Raw genomic sequence first — 25,034 nt, forward strand, 5'->3', positions numbered from 1 at the left:
GGCAAGTTGCAAAATGTGTTTTTGAAAGGTACTAATTGTACATGAAAAATAATGAACGTATCAAATTAATTATAGACAAAATATTAACTTTTTATTGCTATAATGGGCTAAATAAGTGAAGTATCCCTTTAATATTGTGTATTACAAATAGTTTTCCAATCCTACTAATGTAATTTTTTACTTTTATTTTTTACCCGTTTTTTTCCATTTTTTTTGTGGCCCGTGACATATGCTAAAAATGACATATGACTGAGTTCAAATCAAATAAAAACAAAAATGTTTGGAGACGGTCAAAGTAAGAAGGGAGGGTGTTGAAAAACAGGTGCCATTAAAAGGTGATTTTAGTTCACTAAAACTAACGAAAAAACTACAATTCGAAAAACAATTTCGTTAACGAAATAAAATAAAAACAAAGATGCTTTTAAAAAAAAAGAAAATTAACTGAAACTACATTTTATGTTTACAAAACTAACTAAAATAAAACAAATTATAATTATAGCATGTCTTTGGTCATTAATTTAATGCCTTTGGGGATGATTTTCAATGTGATTTTTAGTAGATTTATTTTGATATAAACCAGAATAATGACGCCATGCCCATGTTTTTTTTTAAATATTGCGCACAATACACATTAAAACAAACTAAAACTAATACTGAAACTAACTAAACAAAAACTAAGCATTTATTAAAGAACTAAAACTAATACAAAAACTACCAGCATTTTTCTAAATATGCAAAAGCACAAAACAATTATTTGTACAATTTTTCGGACTAAACAATTGAAAAAAATTGAAATTGAAAAACCGATATCTCTCAGGGCAGAACGGTTCGATGTGGTTTGATTAAGTCTGGGAACGATCCGATTTTCGATTTGATACGATTCATTTCAATCTTCAAAACGTACAAAACATTTGTTGCTTGTAGATGTTAATCTTAAAACGCCGCAAATTTTTACAGCATCTTCAAACGATGTTGGAAAAACAACAACGCGGCGCCTAAGTATCGATTATTTCTTGACAGTTGTCTTTAACGTGAAAAGTGGTTTCCGATTGGTTCTATATTTAGCACGAGTTGTCTTTCTTCAGGGGAACCTTCTGTGGTCGAGGCAATGGAGACGTTTGCCCAACTTACTGACCAAGCCAGGTAACTCAAGTCACTAAGTTATGCCTTTAATGTGTTTCTTTGTTTTGTTTTGTTTTGAAACTCGACCATCATTTCACTTTAACAGCGGCTCAAAGAAAAGTTAACGTTCCATCTGTTCTCTCAGGGTGGCCCTGATGAAAAAAGACTGGAACTGTCTTGCGGAGCTAATGGACCGCAACTTTGAGCTAAGGAGGTAAACCGTCCGGTCCAGGGGTGTCAAACTCAGAGGAAAATAACGGTATATAACTTCAAAACAATTGCCGTTATTTATACGCAGATTTATGTTTTGATTGTGGCGGCTGATTAATTAATTAGTCCAACATCACCATTTTTTTAATTTTTTTTGTAACTTTACAAAATCATCTCGCGGGCCGGATTCAAACCCTTTGCGGGCCGGATTCAAACCCTTTGCGGGCCTGATTCGGCCCGTGGGCCGTATGTTTGACACCCCTGGTCTAGTCAATTACATTAGTAGGATTGGAAAACTATTTGTAATACACAATATTAAAGGGATACTTCACTTATTTAGCCCATTATAGCAATAAAAAGTTAATATTTTGTCTATAATTAATTTGATACGTTCATTATTTTTCATGTACAATTAGTACCTTTCAAAAACACATTTTGCAACTTGCCGTCGACTGAAAATGACATCACAAAAGGGCTCACGTAACCAATCACAGCTCAGCTTGTGAATGTCGCATGACCAAATCTAGAAAACAGGTGAGCTGTGATTGGTTGCCTGAGCCCTTTTGTGATGTCATTTTTAGTCGACAGCAAGTTGCAAAATGTCTTTTTAAAGGTACTAATTGTATGTGAAAAATAATGAAAATATCAAATTTATTATAGGCAAAATATTAATGTTTGAAAAAATGGCTTAATAAGTAAAGCATCCCTTTAAAGATTTAACCCACACAAACTATTTTATTGAGCCTATTTCAAAATCAAGAGAAAAAAAACTTTACTTTAATTGAACAAACAGACTAATAATTGTTGATGCAAAGAAGCAGAGCGACATAGTGACAAGCATGTTTCGACGAAACGGCAAAACCAAAACCTCTTCCAGGTCCGTGTACTCGGATGAGTCCCTTGGTCCCGGCAACCTCAAGATGGTGGCGCTAGCGAAGAAGGTAGGCAACTTGTATCAGCTCATATTTCAATCAACAACGTTCATTTTCACATTTTGGGTCTTTCTTAATGCTTCGGCGGTTCTTGTAGTTTGGCTCAGCTGCGAAGTTACCTGGCAGTGGAGGAGCAGTGGTGGGATTGTGTCCACACCCGGAAAAACTAGTAAGATGACGTCTCTCAATATTACCGATTGCCTTTTGCTTTTATTGGGGGGAATGGTGCTCAAACTTTTTAGGGGTGTCAAACTCATGTTAGCTCAGGGCCCGCATGGAGGAAAAAATATGACCAAGTGGGCCGCATCGGTAAAATAACGGTATATAACTTAAAAACGACTGCCGTCAATTATACGCCGATTTTAGCTATTTGTGGGCCAGCCCTCAATTACGGAGCTCAACTGTCATCATGGAAAGCGGCAACACCGAGTTCCGGACGTGTTAAATCACATGCTTTGCATATATATTCCCAGAATGCATTGCGTGGCGCAGTTAATGACATCATAAGGACGCTAATCCTTGTCATATCTATTTGTGTTACCAGTATTTGAATTTGTGTCGTATTTAACATATTTGTCGGTCTGCTTGTGAAATTACAAATTTTATACATTTTGACTGTGGCCGCCTGATTAATTAATCCGACATTAGTTTTTTGTTTTTGTTTTTTTTGGTTAGCTTTACAAAATCATCTCCCAGGCCAGATTGAACCCCTTTGCGGGCCTGAAACGGCCCGCAGGCCTTATGTTTGACACCCCTGTTATAAGTAAATAGTTATATTAAGTTGAAAACAAGTACACATTTACATTTTCTCTCAAAAAATATATTTATATCATTTTATTTATTTATTTATTTTAAATGGCGGAATTTAAAGTGACACCGTTTCTATTTTTAGACACCCCGGGATACCTTATTACCGTATTACCGCCCAACCCTTGTGCGTACCTCAACCTCAACATGAGTCTTGCTATTCCAATACACGTGTTTGGGTACTTACTAGAAGTAACATACATATTTTCATTATCATCAACATTTGGAAGGATCCCACTCGAATACACTATGATTTGCATTTCTTTTGTGTAAACTGAACGTGTTAATACTTAGTACCAAGTTGGTTACTAGTCAGCTGTAAAACCAGCGACATCTACTCTGTCTGACGTAACTTTTGTTTTTCCCCATCAGGATCAGTTGAGAGAAGCTTTCCAAGAGGCCGGCTGCGTCTTCTGCGTCATCACGCCATTCAACCCATCTGTCAGCAAATGTCACCAGTCAACCGTGATTGGCTCCCCAGGGCTCAAGTCAGCCTGTTCAAGGCCAACGGAGGCCACTGGGGAAATAGCAACAAACGTAAATGCAAATATGTAAATAGGTAACAAGTTGGTGCTAATATGTCATGCGCAGTGCCTTGTAAAAGTACTCCATTCATACCTCTTGAACATTTTCACATTTTAGCACCTTACAACTACAAACTTTTTTTTTTTTTATATGAGATTTTATGATGGTCCAAAACAAAGTATGATGGAGAGAGATGATACCTACTTTTCAAGATTTTAAGAGAATGGAAATCTGAAAAATGTGATATGCTTTTGTATTCGGCCCCCATGTCAATACTTTGTAAGGCTGCATTATAGCTCCAAAACTTTGGGATTTTTCTCAGAAATTTTTGCCCTTTCTTCTTGGCAGATTGGATGGATTATGTATGATCAGTTTCAATGTTTTTGCTGAAGGAAAGTAACACCACTAATGGACTCTACTCGTTGCCATGTACCTCTGCTACAAAAATTTGATAAGTTATCGGAACCATTGTGGGGGCTTTTGCCTCGACAAAACTGAAACAAACCGCTAACGTTTGGTTAGCTAGCGGTTAGCATTCGCGCATGTAGCATGTAAAGACGAACTTTTTATAAGTCCGTACATGTAAAAGAAATCCCACAAATAGTGACTAACTTAAGTGATTTCAATCACAACTAATTCTAGCCCATATCATTGTCCAGGCTGAAGCTGATAGTTAAACCTTACCTGATATGAAGTATTTTGTTTGTCCGCGGTTCTGGCAACCAAAAACACAAGACGACATTGTCGCCAGTAAACAGTGACGTCATCGTGACGTAAGCCATGACGTTTCGTTTAGTGCAGTTTCTAAGACAATTTTGGACACAAAAAAAATATCACACAACTTTATTTCAATGATTTAAATAGATGCCACATTCATACCAGGGTAAACAAAAAGACACGAGGGAAATAATTTCTTTATAGCTTATAAATGTAACTAAAGAGTAGTGTGGGAAGTGTACAAATAAAAAAAAAAGTTAACATTTAAAGGTTGAAAACAGGACTAACATTGAACTCAAGGGGTAAAAGCAAACAAAACTATATAAAACAAAAATTTTAAATCCACTGTTTGTGTATTATAGGCAGAATAACAGAATCTATGAAGGTAGATACCGTCTTTATACATACAGCACATTAAAAAAAAAATCTAGGAAAAAAAAAAGAAGCAAAATGCAACCCACTGCACATAATAAAATTCTGATTTTCCCAATCTGTTGAGCAATGTATTGAAAGTGATGTTCTGTTTGAGGTATTCAGTCATTTGTAGGTTTGCCTTCATTGGCTGTTACCGACTTCCGGTCGCGATGTCGGAGGTGGCTTCAAACATTTGAGAGAGGCATCAGCAGTTAAATGCAAACTAAATATTTATGTGAGTACAGCATCCTGCGGGTAAACGTTAACAAAAAAAAATTCAGTTTTTTTAATTTGTATAATTTTTATATACAGATATTTTTTTTAGGGGTGTGAACTGTCAAGTACCTGGCGATTCGTATCACGATTCATAGGTCACGATTTGAGAGAAAGAAAAGTTGGAATATTTATGAATGTGATCAAGTCCATAATATGAGTAGAACATCGATCTAAACTTAAAAAAAAAAAAAAGGCTGAAAACCTCCAAAATGTTGTCACTGCAAGTCTAAATGATGAATTTAAGACATCCTTTTTAGCGACAACCGGTCTTGGTGAGGCGTTTTTATAACGGAGGCCGAAGTGGATGAACCGAACTGGGCTGTGGCCATTATCTGGCGTCGTTGAGCTGTCGGGCCACCGTCAGGATCTCTTTGGCTCCTTTGCTGAGGAGCAAGTTGGCCAGGTCCACCCCCAGCCGCTCGGCGTTGGCCTGAGAGCCGCCGCAGATCTTGATGGCCGTCACCCCCACCCGCTGGACCTGCTCGTCCACTTCGTCCGGACACTGGAACGCCCATTTGGTTACAAAAGTGCTCAAAATTGTAGCTGCTAGTCGAATGATGAGTATGTCTTTATTTAATCTCTCTTGTAGGTCTGATGACTTCCATGTTACCTGAAGCGTATCAGCGACGCTGGTCTGCATGGTGTCCTTCAGAAAGTCGGAACCGTCCAGGCTGTACACGGCGCCAGTCAAGTAAAGCTGCGCACACACGCACCAGATCAAAAGATTTAACGTCCCGGACTTTCAAAATGTGGATCCGCTTGCCATAACCAATCAAATGACACTTTATTTCCTTGGCAGGGGCCATTTCTTGTCTGTGATAAATCACCAACTGGGTGATGAATGAATGAATGAAAAACCGCATCATAAACTAAAACAGAAATCAAATTTCATTGGTATAGAAGAGACTGACAAAAATACTAAATCATAATAATAGACAATAATAATATAATATAAAATAATATAAATATAATGATAATAAATAATAATGAACAAATAAATATAAATAATATACAATAATAATAAAAACTACTGACAAAAGAGCCATTTTAGGCCAAATAACAAAAAATGTGTCTGGAGCCAATGTTCATAACCAGGGTGCAAGAAAAAAAAAAATTTTAATATTGTACATAAATGTATAATTTATTTCAGTGCAGTACTTCATGATACAAATTGATGAAATGCAAAAAATTATTTTATTTTGCATCAAGGCCAATTTGCAAAAAAAAATCTGGTTTCTTTAGTGAATTTTTTGTGAGTTGTAAGCTATAATCTAATTTTTTTAAACAAATAAAATCAATAAATATTTGTTGAAAATCTCTATAGGAGTTTCACAAATGAATTAAAACACTAAAAAAAATGGAAAAAAATATTTAGATACATAATAAATGCAAAATAATTACTACCTAATTAAATTATTGTAGCTATAAAAAGTTACGTTAATGTTTTTTAAATTGTGTCTAAAATGATTTTTAGACATTTGTGATTACTTCCATATCTACTGTTGTACTTGACTAGAATGTTCTAGCTAAAAGTTACATTAAGTTGCAAAAGACTCTAGGGATGTAATGATATCCAAACATCACGATAATGTGGGGAGGTTGGCGATATTTTAAAAAAAAAAGTCACAATATTGTAAAAAAAAAAAAAAAAAAAAAAGCACAATATTGTGCTTTTGTACATAACAGCAATGCATATTAACCACCTACAATCGCTAATAACAATATTGAGGCACTTAGTTGCTAATGCAAGCACACATTGATCGTTTCACAAGCAAATTCGGTTCCCCTTCATCTGACAATTAGCATAGATTTGAAACATAGAAGGCCAAAACATCCCAAATAATTAAATTGCACTAATAAACTAGCCACTAGAGGGTGCTAGAACTGCACAAATGGAAATCAACCTGACTTTTTTTTTTTTTTTTTTTTAACAGATGTGTTTCTTTTTAAATATTGTGAACATGACGACGACGATATTGTGGCAGTTTTAATGTCACGATATTGCCCTTATCGTCACATCCCTAAAAGACTCACACGTTGTTGTCACACGTTTCGATGAATCGTATGCGGACGTACCTGCGAGTCTTTCACTTGCGTGTGCACAGCCACGGGAACGCTGCAGCCTCCCTCCTGCAAACGAGACGTTCATCAGAAAACTAGTCAAGAACGTCGATGATGCCCAGCGCAACCTCTTTAGATCGGCGTCGCAAAAGTGATCACGCAGAATCTGCAAACACTCTGCTGAGATTTCATCTGAAGGATTATTTCCTGCGGCAATTTTTGTTTTCTTTTGGTTTCTTTGTGAAGCTGTACAGCAGTTGGTGTCCAAACTACGGCCCGGGGGCCATTTGCGGCCCGCCGGCCATTTTTTAGTGGCCCGCGACATATGCTAAAAAATGGCATTTGACTCAGTTCAAATAAAATAAAAACAAAAATGTTTGGAGAGGGAGGGTATTGAAAAATACAGGTGCTATTAAAGGTTATTTTAGTTCACTAAAACTAACGAAAAAACAAATTAAAAAAACAATTTTAAGGAAATAAAATAAAAACGAAGATGCTTTTTAAAAAAGTTTTTTCTTTTGTTTTTTAAAAGATAAAATTGAGTGGCCGTCCATGATTTTATTTGTTTTTCCCCAATAATGACCTTAAATTAGGTGTAAAATTTTCACATCCAGGTTACGGTAATTACTTGCACAATTTGCATCTCCCCCCGTGAGCATTGCTGGTTAATTTGTTTTGATCACAGGTCGATAGAATGACATTAAATATATTCAATATTTAGGGATACAAAGTTTAATCAGCCAATTTAATGGGCCGGCCAATTAAACGGTCAGTCGGGTCCTAAAATAATACAATTAAAACGATTTGCGCTTCAAAGTTCAATAAAATGTCTCAAAACTAACCGTTCTAAATATATTGGTTAAAAAGTTGAACGCATACCTCGGCAGTGTTTCTTTGGCGTACCACTAGGAGGAGCTCCACTCATAAATACACTTTGAGACATTTATAGGCAATTACGAACCCATTTTTGATATTCATGGCGGAGCTCAGTGACTGCAAATTATTTTGCATGGGATTTTTTTTTTTTTTTTTAATACCAGAACAAACTTAATTTTGGATGGATACCAGGCGCTTGAGAAAAGCTCTCTCGGCAATGCAGCGCAGCACGGTGTCCGTGTCATTTAGCACGGACAACATCTCCAGGATGTCAGTGTCTTTGGCTCGAACCTCCACGGCCAGAGCGCCCTAAAAAAACAACAACAAAAATACATATAAAAATAGAGCAACACTGCGATGACAACTCGTGCTTTTTCCAGAAAACTCTGGAATACAGCAATCATTGTCGCTACCTGTCCAACAGCATACATGCAATCGTCGGGCTCCAGGATCTAGCAGAGGACAGATGATATGTTAGATTGGGTGTTTCACAACCTTTATTGAGCCAAGGAACAGATTATAACAAATTTGAGCAAATCTCACGGAAAATTACCTAACAAAAAGGTCTGAAAAAGTGGAACTACATAGATGGTTGTACATTATTTGTAGTCAATAATTTTCAAATCAATGAAGTGAAATTGGATCATTTTCCGCAGCACACCTGATGGCCTCTTATGAACCACTGTTATGTGCACACTCACCATACTAGTACTGTACTCGAGACGCCTAGATATGATTTAAAAACAAAAACAAAATGGAACCTGGCTGATTCGGTTTTCCCAACCCATCCTCTTTAGACCAGCAGCAGCAAGGATGATGGCAGCAAAATCCTCCTTGTCGTCCAGTTTCTTCAGCCTCGTGTTCAAGTTTCCACGCTGGAGAGGAACGCTTAGGAAAACACAGCTCCAAAACCAAACAATCCCTTCCTGGCCACTACATTAGGTACACCCCATACACTTCATCTTCTACAGATTAAGTCCTAATCTAGCAACATGTTGATGACTGTGGTTCTATTTGAGGTGCCTTGTAAGTGTGAACAACTGAAATTGTATTGTCTCAGCCTGGTTCGGACAGTCAGCTAAACTCCATCGTAAACATCACGACTCTGAAGACGCCGCTCTGGTCCACAGGTTTAATTGTAAAGAAGGTGAAACTGTAACAACAGTATAAAGCAATGTCACTTTTCACTTCCAAGTAGATGTGAAAATTAAAAACACCTTAAATGTACAGGTTACAGTAAATTAATTACTGATACACAAATGGACTTCAACAAATATCACCTCAATCACTACAATAATGGTGTTAGGCTAACACAAAAAGCGAGTACTAGCAAAACGTATTTATAAACGTCATCAAATAAACATCCTTTCAAATAATAATAATGACACAGAAATGTGGATAAACAACACTACAAAGTTATACATATCCACGATGCTACTAAAGGCGTTAGATGTGTGTGGATTGTACTGGATTGGACTGTTTCTCACGTTTCTGTCACTGACGATCTAGCTCCTATACTTCCTGTTTTCGTCGACGCGATTTCCGGTTTGATGATGTCACTTCCTGTTTCGATCTACTGCTCTCTTTTTTTGTTTCTGAAATAAAGCGTTCTATCGTAAAATAATATACTTAACTATTCGTAGAATTACTAACGTTATTTTAGTCTACCTTAATTACTAACTTTAAAACACAAACAGAACAGAAATGCTCAAACGAAACCTGGAAAAGGATACGATATCTTTAAACTCCAAGTGGGGGAATCTCCTCTTCAATTGCGCAGTGCGACGTAGTGAACTGGTGCCAATCACACTGCAAGAATTTTATTATAATAATAATAATAATAAATAAAAAGCATGAAATTGTTTGTTTTTCGAGAGCTGGTTTCAGCGAGTGGGGTGCACCTTTTGTCTGGGAGAGACTCCAACGTTTTCCCGGCATGTTTTGGATGCAGTACCACAGCATCGTGAGGGTTCTCTCTCCTGAAAGAAACCAAAAAGAAACAACATTTAAGTATAGGGGAAATCTCCAAACTTGAATTTTGGAAAGGTTGTTGTTTGTTTTGTGCTTAGTATTCATATAATGATTTTTTTTTTTTTTTAAATGGTGATGCTAATGCTATGCGATGTTACCGGTTCGATTATTGTTTCCCAAAGTAAAAACAGAAGTTTGCAAATGTCTTATTTTGATTAAACAGATGATAATCAGTCTTTTTTTTATGTGAGATTAAAGAATCAGTGAAAAATTACTGTTGATATGCTGAAATCACAAGATTTGGTCAATTTTGAATAAAAAAATAAAAAATAAAAAAAAAGACTCACTTGAGCACAGCTGCGATGGTGAATCCTGCAGGCAGCGTGGTGGGAAGATCCTTCAATGAATGGACGACCAGATCTACCCTGTGGGACACAGTCATGTGACCAATGTCATCATGCTCCATCCATCTCCTTGCGGAATAATACGAGCATTCACAGGACGCTTTGAAGATTGCTGCTTAAATCTGGGGATGTGGGTGTCTCGTTCATCCACAGGCTGCTTTGAAATGTCATTCATACATACGGTAAGTACGATCAACTGCATGTTTCCGTTTTGTGTGTGCGTGCCCATCGCGTGACCTGCGAGTTGGCCAGTATTACTCACATATTCTTTTCCAGTGCAGTCTCCAACTCTTTGGTGAACAAACTCTTTTCTCCAATCTGTATTGAACAAAAAAAATAAAAATAAAAAATAGTTTCAGATTTAGAGTGAGCCAGTCCCCTCCAAAAGTATTGGAATGGCAATAGCTTTGTTTTGACAAAATTAGAAATTCCTAAAACACTTGAATGACTGTCTATTATGTTAACATGTCACTTGTCTCAGCACCTGACAAACACGTGAGTTACTAGTTCCCAGCCTCAAGTTGTCCAATTTCTTAATAGATCCCAATGGGTACTTTATAATGTGCACACTGGTGACAAACAAGCCTTATTACTGCACCTTCGATAAAGCTGTGTCAAGAATTTTGTCCCCAATTGTTGACATGGCCACTGGAAGAGAGAAGACAGCATGAGTAAAAAATAATAATAATAATAAACTGTTTGATGAATTGCGCTAACACATCAATTCCTCATTCGGGTTTTGTGACAATTTGCCATCATTTTGCAACAAACATTAATTGCTAAATAAGTAATAATCATAATAATGATTATGAAAAATAACGAGAATACTATTAATAATTGAAAAATACCAGTAATACCTCATCAACACCAAAACGGTTTTCACAAGTCTGATCATGTTGTAAAGAAAAGAATCAAATAACATTTTGAACACATTCAAATGATAGGAATAACATTCAAGAGGGTCAAAAAATGTTCCAAGTGATGATTCTTACCAATTTCCAAAAGGATGTCAGGGTGCAGCTCTCTAAGTTTCTCCGCTACACTGTCGGTCTGAATGCGAGCCAACTGCACAAACACAATGCTTTGAATCAGTTTTGAACATAGAACTGCAAGATATGACAATAGTGCACAGTGTTAAGTGTTTGCGTGACTGCCACCTAGTATGGAAAACAAAAAAAAATTCAGCCAACCATATTAGAAAATTTCAAAATTTTCAATAGTGTATGACATGTTTACTAGGTGTAGTAGTGTTACTTGTGCAGTGCAGTAGTTTACAAGTGAGGTGAAAATGCGTATAAGTAGGTCAAAAATGCTGAATTGTCTTACTAGCAAGGACGAGTGCATGAATCTTAAACTAGATATCGACAAAATACTCAAACGGCTTTTCATAATTGAATATATAACCCAATCTTTGCAATATATTGTACCTGACTCTTGCGGGTTCCAATCCGGATGAGGCGGCTGACTTTCCCATCGCCGTTCTACGACAGAAACAAAAGTTTAAGCACTCACACGCCTCCTCTGATGTTGCAGTCAATGCACCTCGTCTTGTAAACCACAATCTGACTTCACCGTGATACACTTGAACAGTCCTTCCTCCATCACTCGGCCTTGTGAACTGTAAAGAAGCTATTGTGCCTGCCTGCTGTGTCGTAGTTGGGACCTGTGCTGAAGTCATACAGCCTCAAGACACTGAACAGTAGTCTTATTTTTAAGAAGACAAGCCCTCATTCACAGGACCTCCGCCCCAATTCATCCCCTGTTGCCAAGAGATAAGCGACATCAGCGTTGAGTCCGTTATATGAAGCAGGGAGGGGCAGCTCAGTGTATAAGGTGTGGTCCGAAGCTTTTTAATAAATAAAGCTTCAGCTACTAGTACTACATTTCGGAATGTTTGTAATTAAACAAGAAACGTTCTTTACCAAAGAGAACATGAAGCAGCCGGTTGACTTGGCCTTGAAAAAAATAAAGCGTCTTACTCAGATGCATTAGCTGTCCATCATTACAATAAACAAAACTTGTAGGACAAAGTTGATTCATTTTGGCGTACATCTAAATAGTACTTTAAGTAAGTTTAGGTAAGTCAGTCCATCCATTTTCGTACCTAAACACTTTATAGTTGTCCGTTCTTGTTTTCCATTTGGTATTACTCAAGCCAAGTAAACGATAAATTCATAAATTCAAAGCTCTTCAGAATCTGCTGTCAACGTTTGTCAGGCAACGCCTCTCAGAATTTCAAGGGCCAATGCTGAGCTTGTATTCAATGACAGACGTCAACATTGACCAATTGGAACGCCGCCTGCCAACCTTATGCGGAAATGGTGTTTTGTCTGCCTCCATTCTGCAATGAATGTGCTTCACGCGTGGTTCAGATTCAACAATTTAATGTTCGGTTGAACATGTGCAGAGTCAAAACATAGTGGTAACACATAATCAATTAAATTACTGTTTTGGAAGTTTTCCTCTACTTGGTGGGTAAAGGTGTTCGCGCATGTTGATTCATTGAAAACTTACCGCAGAGTTTGCCTCCTCCGTCATGGTGCTGGCCCAGTTATCGATGTTGATGCCGATAAAACTGCGCCTCGCGAGGAATTAATTATGACGGGAAATCCTTGAAAAGTCTGGCGCTCATTTTAACACCGCTCCTCTTTGACCGAGGAATGTGACGTCATTGGATAGTCTCGAGGTCATTTCCGTGTTTTACTTGCGGACTGTTTCACAACGCTCTCGGGATTGGTTCCTGTACTTGCTGTAGTCCTCGGTGACTTCGGTTGAAGGTTGCAACATAAGTAGTTTACATAACTTAACTTTGACAAGATACTTAATTTTTGGGTTTTGTTAGCTGTAAAATGTAATCTTTCAAATTAATTGGGGGGGGGGGGGGGGGCGTACTGGACTAGGCGACCATATTTCTAGGGAAAACTTTTTTTTTTTGTTCTTGTTTGTTCTTGACTACGTGTTTAATTAAAAATATCTGTATAATGTGCGATCCCTGTTTCATTAAATTATGAAGCATTTCATGCCGTTTCCCTCACTTTTTTTTTTAACAAGATTAACCTGTTCCGAATACAACAGCTTGCCTGAAACTACAATCTTACATAATTTAGACATAATTTAGTGGTTGTGTTGACAGAATAACCCCCCCATCACATCACTCACTAGTCACTACCCTGTCACAATCAAACATGGCGACAGCCATTTATATACAAAACTGGTAAGTGTGATGGGTGAGAAGATAAACTGATGGACGCACACAAATAATAAAATGTTGACAAAAAAATAAATAACGATTTTATTTTTAATAAATATATTGTATAGAGTCAGTGATGGATTTATACTCGTGGAAATAATAAGGGTTTGGAAAAATAATTTTTAATGTATTTGGTGATATTTTGGATGCAAATGGTCAATATGGATATGTGAAAATGGCCATGTACACATGACAGTGATTAAAAATAGTATGTCACTCACAAAAAAAACGTATATATCATGTTAACAACATGCTAACAACAACAGCGAAATTAAAAAGCTTTAACCTTTAGAAACACTGGCATAAAAGGTCGTTACAATAGTTAATTTGAAGTTCACAGCTAAAAACGTGTGCATAATAAATGTTTGGTACAAGTGAGTAACATCAATATGAACTGAATTTGGGCTTATTTGTTTTTCTAACACTAAAAGTAAAGAATCACGTGACGACTTGAACGCAACACGTCACAGGTTTGCAGTGTGGGCTGATCTGGCGCTGTACTTCCGGTGGAGACGTGGCTCTGCACTGCTGCCATATTGACGCTTAGGCAAGCTAACAAGCACATCTTCGAGTGAGCGATACGTCGCACTTTGCCTATTCGGAGTGAATAAAAGAACCCAAGCTAAAAAAAAAAAAAAAAGAAGAAGCTGAAGGCCGTCATTGTATAGAAAGAGAAACGAACATGGTGAGTAAGAAAGGTCAAACCCAGAAAGTGAAATCCGTTTCGTTGGGCCTATAGTGCTTCAAAGCATAGCAGGTAGCTGGCTAATGCGAGATAACAGTCAGGTTTCCGAAATCGAAATTATATTACCAACTTTTTTTTTTCTTTAGTGACTCTTTGGATGTTTTCGTAGAGCTGTAATTGATGAGGCGAGTTTAATTTCAGTCACGGAGTGCAGGCAGTGCTGACGTGAACCAGCTCCTGTCTGTAGCAAGAGCATTGCTAACGTTACCCGCTGTTAGTGTGGATATTCCTGTCTCAAACCGTCTCTAGATAACTCAAGAGTAGGTTAGAGTTCCGTCGACATCATAACTTAACATGAATTGGACAATATATACGTTTATTGTCATGTGCAATTGATGTATTTATCGTCGTTTCGTAGTTTACCGTTGAGCTAGTAAATAACCTATGTGCAAAATCGGAAATGCCAAATGGCTTCATTTTGAAAGTGGATTTTGGCCGTTTATACAGCCACCCAATACAGGAAATTCCTCATTTCGGAAGTAACAGATGGTTTTAAACGGTCTCATTTGGTTTGAATGTTTCTTGTCCCAGCTGTCTTGTAATTTACGCAAATAGTTTATACTAGGGATGCGCGATAATGCTATTTTCCACCGATACCGATAAACCAATAATTTAGAGGTGCCGATGTCCATAACCGATAAGTAAGCCGCTAATTGTTTGCAAAATTAACTTGAATACAAATATGCGTTCGAGTCCTACTATAAGTCAACAAATATATTGAAACATTGTGTAAACTTTGCACAATGTTTCAATGTATGTAAAGCACTATTAAGCTGAATTTTATTGATATGAGCCACAAACACAACAGATGGACCAACGTGGCATGTCTATAATTATTGCTGGATTTCTTTATCGGGTTTATCTGTATGAAATCAAATTGACGATAATTATCGGCAGATTTCTCTATTATCTGGTTTATCTGTTTGACGTCAAATTGGTCGATAATTGCCGATAATTATCGGCCACCGTTATGGCTGCTAGTTTCTAACACCGGAGAATTGAACCGTATCATACAATGACAGACTAATTATCAGACATATTTACTTTGTGTCGAGGTGGCATTGTGTTGATGTTGGAAGTCGACAGTCGTGGGAAGACTCGTCAAGTTAGACGCCTTCCACACGCGACAAGGCAATTGCATCGACGGCAATGTATTACTTGGAGGGTTTTATTTTGAAGTTGAGCCCCAATTGTGGTTAAAACTCTGTAATATATGTTTATTGTGACAGTCTGTCCGCATGGTGTTGCGTTCCACACCGTATATGACTGACTGTGTCATCTTCAGGTGCTGTTGGCAGCGGCGGTGTGCACCAAGGCTGGCAAAGCCATCGTTTCGCGTCAGTTTGTGGAAATGACGCGGACGCGAATCGAAGGTCTCCTTGCTGCTTTTCCCAAACTGATGAACACGGGGAAGCAGCATACCTTCGTGGAAACGGATAGTGTCCGCTACGTCTACCAGCCCCTGGAGAAGCTGTACATGGTCCTCATTACCACCAAGAACAGCAACATCCTCGAGGACCTTGAAACACTCAGACTCTTCTCTCGTGTGGTAAGCATTCCCTCGTTGGCGATTTACGCTGCTGTTGTGTCGTGTTGCCCCTGATCAGTTTTAAATGTTCTGTCTTGTACTGACTGTATACACGTGGTGTATGGCTATGGGGTATATGGCACGGAAGAGGCGGGACTGTTTTTTTTTTTTTTTTTGCACATCAGTTTGTTTCAAATATCCTTGAACCCACCTTTAACTCATTCACTGCCAATGACAACTATAGACGTCAAAAATCCAAGCAAACAGCCAGTGTTAATTTTGGAAAAAAATAAATAAATACAATTTAAATTTTAATAACAAAAAAAGACATTTTAATTTAATTTTAGTTATAGTCTTCTGACTAAATTTCATTAAAGCCTTAGTCATAACTCTAGTCACCTGATTGTATTTTAGTTTTAATCCAATTTTAGTCAACAAAAATAAAGAGCAATTTTAGTCGACTAAAATTGACTTTTGGAGGCCGAGACCCCGTATGTGGTCTCAGTAAGACCAAGACCGACCACAAGAACGTCAACGCCCGTGTTGTAGGGTAACAGGAATCCGTTCTATGCACGATGGTAGCACAAGGCAATGAAATTGTTGTCATCGTTGTTATTAATAACAACAATGATTAATAACTATGAATGAAAAACAATGAATAACTAAAACTAAATTCAAATTTCTTGTCCAAATTGGCACTGGCTGTTTGCTTGGATTTTTGACGTATATATTCGTCATTGGCAGTGAATGAGTTAAGGTAAACAAACAGTCGCTACCATTAATCGTTATATCGACATTACACATGTAATAGTGTCTTAAAAGTGACTTGCTGATGATTCAGTGTCAACACATTATTTCATGAGTAAACAAGGGTTGAGGTATCTGTTGGCTACATGAGCTCAATAACACAAAAACCCGCTCAGTACCAAGTCAGTGAGCGTTGTTTAAGCAGGCAAATACATCCGCCATTCAGCCACTAGGTGGTGCACTAACAGGAGAAATAAAGATCAGATCACAGCCATCATTCAATAATGCATGCTTCTGCAAAAAAAAAAAAAAAGTCGGACGGTCCTAACATGTTTTTTGTTTTTTTATCTTTTTTAAAACCTCAGGGAAAAAAGTGGCGTGTTCTTATCGTGTGTGGTCTGCTCAAGTTAATCAACAAAGCACACCACACACACAAATAATTCTACGAACAATCACAACTGTCCTCCCTCAAATCAGACATCTGTTGAAATACGAAGACTGACTTGAGAGATTCCGCATGGTGCTGCAGAGCATCCAGACCTTTGGAAAATAAAGACGAAATAGTATTGAAAGAAGATAACCAGAAGTTAGGCAAACTGTTTCCTTATATGGCTACTGTGCACTGGCTGTGTGTCAGGATTTCTTGTTAGACATTGTTTTCCCTCACTCCCTAAATATTGTGCAAATCTTACCAACCAAGATACTTTTGTCATGTAAGATACTGATGTCAAGCGTCCTCTTTATGCCCGTCCAGATCCCGGAATACTGCCGTGTCCTGGAGGAGAGTGAAATATCCGAGCACTGTTTTGACCTGATCTTTGCCTTTGACGAGATTGTGGCTCTCGGCTACAGAGAGAACGTCAACCTGGCTCAGATCCGCACCTTCACCGAGATGGACTCTCATGAGGAGAAGGTTTTCCGCGCTGTCAGAGAGGTGAGTTCCATTCAGTTGGGTCTGGTCCTTTTCAGGCTGGGTTTATACTCTGTTTTCCAGGTGTGCAACATGTCAAATCAACTGTCTGCACACTATATAAAGGAAGAAAAAAAAAAACAATAATAGTGAGTGCCATGCAGCAACTGCAGTTGCAATTGGAGGAAAAAGTATGTGAACCTTTTGAAAGTTTCTTATATTTCTGCATAAGTTGGTCATACAGTGTGGTCTGATTATCTAAGTCACAAGAAGAATCAGTCTGCTTAAAACTAATTCCACCACCGCTACATGTAAACCTTCACAGCACAAGGGGGAAATAAACAAGCATACCTCTGCTGCTTTTTTCATGCGGCAATAATAGAGCTGTCAAACGATTCTCATTCTCTTACAAAGGTCCACCTGCCTCGCAGCATCCGCGAGCAGCGAGCCGACAGGCTCCGTGGAAGTACGGCCACAGTTTGCTCAGATGGGCGAGACAAGGAATAATTTAATTAATTATGCCTGTTGTAATGGCGTTTTGTACATAAGGGTGGCATTTGGTGATTTTTATTAAACCTGAAGAGCAAAAAAGCATGTAGCCTAAGTGTTAGACATGACAGTGTAGACCGAAGCAGGTGGCTCAGGACAGCCAATATTTGAAATCGTATTTCGCCAACCCACAGACCCAGGAAAGAGAAGCGAAGGCTGAAATGCGGAGAAAGGCCAAAGAGCTGCAGCAGGCTCGAAGGGATGCGGAGCGCTCTGGCAAGAAGGGACCAGCTTTTGGTGGCTTTGGCAGTGGCGGAATGACCGGCATCTCCTCGGGATCAATCATCACAGAATCCATCGTAGAGCCTGAAAAGCCCAAGATCACACCAGCTCCAGTCAGGTACACCGAATAAGAAATCCACAGTTGGACGGTGCTAGTTGTTCTTTAAAGTGGTCAAGTGATGTTTTTTTTTCTCCCGTTTCCAGACCAAGTGGACCAAGTAAGGCGCTGAAGCTAGGTGCTAAAGGGAAAGAGGTGGACAACTTTGTTGACAAGTTGAAGTCGGAGGGAGAAACCATCATGTCGTCATCTGGGAAGAGAGGATCAGACGTTTCCAAAGTTCTGCCGCCGCCAGTCAATGTAGAGAGGTTGGGACTCAACTTATATCTGTTCAAAAAAAACAAAAATGTTTTACCGAATAGTAATAAGAGGAAGGCTTCATTAACTCGTTTACTCCCAAAAACGTATAAATGCGTTCTATTTTTAATATTACCATGCTCACAAAGATGTAATTATACGTTTTGGCTTTGCTGCAACCTCTGAACTGAAGAGAATGCTTGAAGCAATGGTAGTTATTACAAAAACGGCCAGCAGATGGCAGCAGAGTATAAGAGACCAAAAAGCTCTTTTCTTCACTATTTTTAATAGTTTTGTTCTCATCAAAGTAACTAAAAATCCAAGCAAACCATTCCATAAAATGTAAACAGGAAGATGGTTAATCTAACAACAAGCAAGTGATATAAACAGTGAAAGCGGCTTTAAGTGCCGTATAATGTACATTTGTTTCCCTGGTCTGTTAGGTTAATGTTTTTTTTGGGGGGGGGGGGTTTTGGTGTTACTGAAGGACATTAAAAAAAAATAGCTATTTGTAATGTTTATACAGCTGGTTCGGTTCCTTCCACAACAACTTCTTCCTTTTAGCTACTAACAATCATGCCATCTACATTTTGTGGTACTTGCACACAACGTCTCTAATTTTTGCCGCCACTCCTCCTCGTGTGTTTGCGCTCCACAGCGTCCATCTTCGTGTTGAGGAGAAGATTTTGCTCACCTGCGGTCGTGACGGCGGGCTGCAGAACATGGAGGTGCTGGGCATGGTGACGCTCCGAGTCACAGACGAGAAGAACGGACGCATCCGCCTCGTTCTCATCAATAATGACAATAAAGGATTGCAGCTGCAAGTAGGTGTTTGGCAAAATAAAAAAATAAAAATCAGGCACTCACATGACAAAAATTCCTTGTCAGAGGAAGTAACTCGTACTAAAAATATTTAGTTGGAGGATGTGAGTGCTGAGGTCTTGTGTGCAAAACTTAGCATTGAGCTTATTAAACACACTAAAATCCACTTTGCAACAACCAGAAACAAATATTTGGGATTTTATGCACGTTGAGGTATGCTTGGGTAAGATGTGACCAAAATTATTATTTTCAGAATGTTATTGTATTTTTGTATTAAATTTATTTTACTGTAATTTTACTGCAACACGTTATAAAAAAACAAAACTGTGCCAGCCAATTTCAAGCATTTTAGCTCATCTTTCAAGGCTAACAAAATATTGTGTGCTTGTACGACATTACAAAAAAAAAAACAAATGGAAGATCACATTTTATTCTTTCATTAGGAAAAAAAAAGTGTTTCTACCTTATTCCGTTATTTAGTAATCACCGTTTGAAAATGGGTCATTTGAGTGACATGGAGCAAAAATTGAAAAGATAAGGAGAAAACAAGCTTTTTGTGAAAAGATACATTTTCTCCAAAACAGTGACTTTGACGCTAATATTTTTTGTTTAGTGACGCTCTGTGAATTAGGTTTAATGTGACAAAGGCTTTGATCCTTCACGTCATGCTTAAAAACATTCAATTTCATCGGATTCCATACACTGGCAGCCCATTGAAAAGAGATACAATGCTGCCATCTGCTGGCCATAGTGAGTGTTTCTGATTCCACAACTCATTGACCAGACAGCGCTGCACTTAGACGTTGCACTTCCCATTGATTAAAAATAATAATAATAATAACAAAATAACGTAGTTGATGTCATTAACCTTATTTATTGATTGATTGAATTTTTATTTTATTATTATTATTATTATTAATTCAGTCTCTGGTGTAATAACCTTATTTATTGATGGATTGAATTATTTTTTCATGTTATTATTACATATATTACATATTATTACTATTCTCATTGCTGCTGGACATGTCAATTTGAGCCATCCCAAAGGGATCAATAAAGTCAAGTCTAAGTCCTTACATTCAACACACACCAAAGCAGCAGATACACAACTTGCGTGCATACCGTAAATACAGTAGATTGACCAGACGTACCGTCATGTGCCCCTCAGACACATCCCAACGTGGACAAGAAGATGTTCACATTGGACTCGGTGATTGGCCTGAAGAACCCTGAGAAGTCCTTCCCTCTCAGCAGTGACGTTGGCGTGCTGAAATGGAGACTACAGACCACAGACGAGTCGCTCATACCTTTAACAAGTAAGTCCAAATGTACAGCAAAGAAAATAAAAAATAGTGAATTATTTTGTGTGCTCCGTTCCGGTTCCCGTCCCATTTTATACATGGGTCCTTTTTCACAATGTGTCGTCTATCCGTCAGTCAACTGCTGGCCTTCAGAGAGCGGCAACGGCTGTGACGTCAACATCGAGTACGAGCTGCAGGAGGACAGCCTGGAACTCAATGACGTGGTCATTACCATACCTGTGCCGTAAGTAGATCAAATATTAACAGTGACACAGTTGGCATAATCAACTCATTTATTCCCAGCTATTTTCATTTGTTTTAGTGGATTTTGATTGATTTTGCAAGGTCCACAGAATATTGTGTTGTATTGCTATGAAAACATGGAACCTACCAAAAGAAAGATTCTTTCATCAGGAAAAATAAATAAATATTTCTATCTGTTTCTGTTTAGCGGCAATTAGCATTAGAAGAGAGCTAAGTTGAAATCTAGCTTTTTTTCAGCATGTCTCTGGTTGATCTCCTTTGCTCTGCTGCCACCTGCTGGCCGTTTATCTAATAACTACCATTTCGTCAACCGTCCTTTGCAGTTGAGCGGCTGTATCAAAGCCTTTCTGTATGCTCTGGCACAGGGGTGGCAAACTGCGGTCCCCGGGGGCCGGAGTCCCGCAGGTTTTATAGATTTCCTGACTCGAAGTGCAGCTGATTCCAATTAACAAGGCTCGTTATCAGGCTTCTGCAGAGCTTGCTGATGAGCTCATCATGAATCATCTGTGTTGAAGAAGGCAAATATCCAAAACCTGCAGGACTGCAGCCCTCGAGGACCGGATCTCGCCACCCCTGCTCTAGCATTTAACTCATTTGCTCCCAATAACATGTAAATATGTTTTTGTTTTTTGTTTTTTTAATGTTTTAAGTGTCCTAAAGACGTATTTATATGTTTTTTGGGGTTTTTTGGGGTTTTTGTTTTTTATGCTAGTGCATACAGAAGGCTTTGAACTGTGAAAATGGCTTGGAGTGAATGAGTTAATAAAAAAAAAAAAAAAAAAAACATTTAAAAAAACGTATAAATACGTCTTTGAACACAACACATTTGAAATAAAACGTGTTTATACGTTCTTGGGAGCAAATGAGGTGAAACTGAGATGCGGCCATCTGTATTAGAAAAATGAATCTGTGTTGGATCAAGGCGGGTGTGTCCCTGTGCAGGTCTGGCGTGGGTGCGCCTGTGATCGGAGATCTGGACGGAGAGTACAAACACGACGGCAGGCGAAACGTCCTGGAGTGGTGCCTACCTGTCATCGACGCCAACAACAAGACCGGCAGCCTGGAGTTCAGCATTAGCGGACAGCCCAATGACTTCTTCCCCGTCAACGTGTCCTTTGTGTCCAAACGCAACTACTGCGACATCCAGGTAGCAACTCGATTGCGTTCACTTCAGTGCTTCTCAATTATTTTCTCTCATGCAAAGTAAGAAAACATCTCTCGTCCCCCGCGACTATAAATAGTATCATTTGTCTATAAAATTGTTATAAGCACACCTCTGTGTAACACTGTATCCTTATTAACGTATAAGAGAATAAAAAAAGAAATATGGACCAACTTACAACAAAGAATAGCTTTATTAACTGTATCAAAAGATTTAAAGTACATCTGAAATTCAAAGATAAAATTAAATCCTTAATTAAACTATAAACATTTTTTGACTGACCATGTCAAACCATATGATACGGAAAAATAAAAATACATAAAATCAATAAATAATAATGCATTCAAACTGATCATCAACATTAACTCAGGAGCACAATATTAAAAAAAAAAAAAAAAAAAAAAACTTCAACCTGCAAAACAAAAATATATAAAAAAAAAATTATTATTTTTTTGCTGTGCAAAGCGCGCATGCTCACTCAGTGCAAACAAAACCCCTACACCACCGAGTGAATGCTCCCTGCGCACACTCTGCTAATAATGAGAGCGTCACTGCCCCCTAATGTAGTGGAGGTGCAATTGCACTTTATTCTAAGCCAGTAAAAAAAAAAAATCAAAATAAAAAAGCATGTTCCCCGAGGTCAAACGCGCCAACCTTGATGGAGCCTCGCCCCCCCCGGGGGGGGGGGGGGGGCATTTCATATGAGGGCACCTCTAAAAGTCTTGCATCATTGGCTAATTTGATTGTACTGTTTGCTATGCCGTCCGTCTGAAACATGCTAATAATGACCGTTCTTTTTGTTGTTTTTCTGCATCAGGTTTCCAAAGTGACTCACGTAGATGGGGACACCTCGGTTCGATTCTCTTCAGAGACCTCCTTTGTCGTCGACAAATATGAAATCCTGTAAGAATGTTCGAAATAAAAGTGGATAAAAATGGCCCACGGAAAGAAAAAAAAATAGTCCAAATCTGTGCTCCAGAGAACGATTGCCAATTCCTTGCCTGTATAATATTACACAGACTGTGTACATGATCAACAGGACTCCATCATCCCTCTGGCAAATCACGCTCCAAGTGCTGCGGTCGCGCTGCAGTGCTCTATTTATCTTCCTTCTGTTAACCTTCATTGAAAAAATTTCGCAACTCGAGCGCCGTTGTGGTTGACCTGAACGGAGGCCGAGGATGATTGTGGGGGCAGGCCATCGGTCACCTCGAGGCTTTTGAGTCCGTCGGTGCGACTCTGGGACAAGCCTGACAACGCGAGGCGACGGCATCAGTCTTCACTCAAATTGGTCCGACTTAACATGCGTCCTTCAACAACCGCGCTTCTTCCCTCTCAATTTACATTGCAATTGCTCGATTTTGCCGGTTGGGGTTCTTGCTTCGTTTTTTGTTTTGTTTTTTTTCTCCCCTCAAATGTTCTTGTCCTTAACTACAGAGTTGTAGTTGTATCTGTACTGATAAGCAATTCAACTGTTTGTTGTTCTCGCTGATATCTCATTTGTGTTTTTGTGTGAGGACACCTTTATAGTAGAAAGCTTACAGATTGGAACTTGTCTCCCAAGCAAAATGCTCAATCTATTTATGGTCATCTCCTGTCTGCAGTCATCATCTTATTGCAATGTGTCCTTTTTATTTGAAACATTTGATATTTTTGTTACTTTTTTTTTTTCCTGTATAATTTGTCATTTTCCGCCAACACGGCATTGAAGTTTGACATGGAAGCGCAGAACCAGTGAATAATTGATTATATTGCAACTGATATTTTTTTATAACGTCCCTCTTCACACAAAAGTAAACTGTTGCACTGAAGGCAGTTAAGTGAGATGTACGCTCAAAAAAAACAATGAAGTGGTAAATGCGACACCGCCCAGCTGTCTTAGTTGGTTTATTTTTTTTTATTTTTTTTTCCCCACTTGGACTCCCCAAATTTCAATTTAGTAACGGTTGTGTGGATGTGTTGGAGTTGGAAATGACTAAATCAAGCATTTTTAACGAAAGTTCCGAAGGGGAATCGTAACATTCCATTGTACAATTAGGGGGGGAAACAGAATCTTTAATGTAATAAAATGTATTCTTGAAAAATACGTGGTTGTTGTTGTTGTCTTTGTATGCAATTTTGTACCAATTCTATTGTCCATGTTTTGAGTTCCCTGCTTCTGAAAACAAATAACAGTGAATAGTCTCTCAGATCTGGCAGGTGAAATGAACATTTTTGCACATGTGCTACAAAATAAAACTAAAGTGCAGCGCTGTTGTCAACTATCAGTTTGATCGATTATCGGCAGCTGCTGAAAGTAACTTAAAAAAGTAACTTTTAATCTAACTTAGTTACTTTTAAAATCAAGTAATCAGTAACGCAATTTAGTTACTTTTAAAACCAAGTAATCAGTAAAGTAACTAAGTTACTTTTTCAAGGTAACTGTGGCAACACTGACAATCAAGTACCAATGGCAGAGAAGGACAAGGCCAAGACTGCATTTTGTACACCTTTTGGCCCGTTTTGAGTTTCATCGTATGACATTTGGTCTATGCAACCCACACCTGTCGCAACAGCAGACTTTCAATGTAGTTGGCACAGAAATGCGCCCATGTGACATAATCGCACTCAACTCGATTGACGAGTTAAACTCGACCGTGAGACGTTGTTGAGCGATTGTAGATCATAGAAGTTGACCCATAGAAGTCGCTGATGAGTCACGTAATTAGGTTTGTGTGTGTTTGTTTTTTTGTTTTTTTTAGAATTTTCTGGCTGTAACTTCGCCGGTTACCTACCGATATGCTGCTGCCTGGCTGTCTGTATGTTTTTGTTTTTGTTTAACTAAATTCTGTCTACAGTCTACAGTAGAGAGCGCTTCCCTCGCA

General features: G+C 38.4%; 3 protein-coding genes and 1 long non-coding RNA gene across 8 annotated transcripts in view; 2 read left to right on the plus strand and 2 right to left on the minus strand.

Annotated features, from left to right (window-relative positions):
- The window catches only part of LOC144033692 (uncharacterized), a 15,890-nt gene extending 11,522 nt beyond the window's left edge, over window positions 1-4,368 (minus strand). The window contains exon 1 of the long non-coding RNA XR_013288039.1: window positions 4,281-4,368. This is a non-coding gene — a long non-coding RNA (uncharacterized LOC144033692). The remainder of the gene's footprint in view (window positions 1-4,280) is intronic.
- gkup (glucuronokinase with putative uridyl pyrophosphorylase) overlaps window positions 1-9,742 on the plus strand; it is a 19,436-nt gene extending 9,694 nt beyond the window's left edge. Inside the window, exons 19-25 of one of the 3 annotated variants that reach the window (XR_013288036.1) lie at window positions 1,086-1,143; window positions 1,268-1,336; window positions 2,210-2,273; window positions 2,362-2,433; window positions 3,444-3,608; window positions 5,593-5,694; window positions 8,738-9,742. Coding sequence is in view for 2 of the 3 variants with exons in the window: in XM_077541955.1 (XP_077398081.1) it covers window positions 1,086-1,143; window positions 1,268-1,336; window positions 2,210-2,273; window positions 2,362-2,433; window positions 3,444-3,626 (446 nt within the window). In the remaining variant the exon portion in view is untranslated. Of the gene's footprint in view, window positions 1-1,085; window positions 1,144-1,267; window positions 1,337-2,209; window positions 2,274-2,361; window positions 2,434-3,443; window positions 5,122-5,592; window positions 5,782-8,737 lie in introns of those variants that run through there. The other 2 variants (XM_077541956.1, XM_077541955.1) reach the window with 2 other exon arrangements.
- LOC144033690 (porphobilinogen deaminase-like) lies at window positions 4,425-13,004 on the minus strand. Of its 2 annotated transcripts, none has more exons than XM_077541960.1 (14): window positions 12,830-13,004; window positions 11,743-11,796; window positions 11,308-11,380; window positions 10,914-10,963; window positions 10,578-10,633; window positions 10,259-10,336; window positions 9,842-9,919; window positions 9,674-9,749; window positions 8,702-8,815; window positions 8,354-8,392; window positions 8,130-8,249; window positions 7,080-7,133; window positions 5,614-5,700; window positions 4,425-5,505 (listed from the first exon to the last, which is right to left on the minus strand). In XM_077541960.1, exons 1-14 carry the CDS (start codon window positions 12,851-12,853, stop codon window positions 5,332-5,334), a joined length of 1,077 nt encoding a protein of 358 aa, XP_077398086.1. In that variant the 5' UTR covers window positions 12,854-13,004; the 3' UTR covers window positions 4,425-5,331. The 2 variants fall into 2 exon arrangements, with proteins under 2 accessions (XP_077398086.1, XP_077398085.1); XM_077541959.1 differs by lacking the exon at window positions 12,830-13,004 and adding an exon at window positions 11,888-12,012.
- arcn1b (archain 1b) lies at window positions 10,478-24,256 on the plus strand. Of its 2 annotated transcripts, none has more exons than XM_077541957.1 (10): window positions 10,478-10,497; window positions 15,596-15,859; window positions 17,340-17,519; window positions 18,179-18,384; window positions 18,471-18,632; window positions 19,280-19,445; window positions 20,612-20,759; window positions 20,880-20,988; window positions 21,951-22,155; window positions 22,988-24,256. In XM_077541957.1, the coding sequence occupies exons 1-10, from the start codon at window positions 10,480-10,482 to the stop codon at window positions 23,075-23,077; spliced, it is 1,548 nt and encodes a 515-aa protein (XP_077398083.1). In that variant the 5' UTR covers window positions 10,478-10,479; the 3' UTR covers window positions 23,078-24,256. The 2 variants fall into 2 exon arrangements, with proteins under 2 accessions (XP_077398083.1, XP_077398084.1); XM_077541958.1 differs by lacking the exon at window positions 10,478-10,497 and adding an exon at window positions 14,041-14,250.
- The last annotated feature ends 778 nt before the right edge of the window (window positions 24,257-25,034 follow it).

This window comes from Festucalex cinctus, chromosome 13 (genome assembly GCF_051991245.1).
Source record: "Festucalex cinctus isolate MCC-2025b chromosome 13, RoL_Fcin_1.0, whole genome shotgun sequence".
In the NCBI taxonomy this organism is placed as follows: Eukaryota; Metazoa; Chordata; class Actinopteri; order Syngnathiformes; family Syngnathidae; genus Festucalex; species Festucalex cinctus.

Bases quoted from the DNA above. Each gene is read 5' to 3' on its own strand.
- LOC144033690 (XM_077541959.1), bottom strand. From the start codon at position 11,917: ATGGAGGAAGGACTGTTCAAGTGTATCACG. The intron at 10,634-10,913 runs GTGCAGTAATAA...TGTTCAATACAG, and splicing joins TTGACACAGCTTTATCGAAG to ATTGGAGAAAAGAGTTTGTT. The intron at 9,920-10,258 runs GTGAGTCTTTTT...GGTTTCTTTCAG, and splicing joins ACCATCGCAGCTGTGCTCAA to GAGAGAGAACCCTCACGATG.
- arcn1b (XM_077541957.1), top strand. The intron at 18,385-18,470 runs GTACACCGAATA...TCCCGTTTCCAG, and splicing joins ATCACACCAGCTCCAGTCAG to ACCAAGTGGACCAAGTAAGG. The intron at 19,446-20,611 runs GTAGGTGTTTGG...TGTGCCCCTCAG, and splicing joins ATAAAGGATTGCAGCTGCAA to ACACATCCCAACGTGGACAA.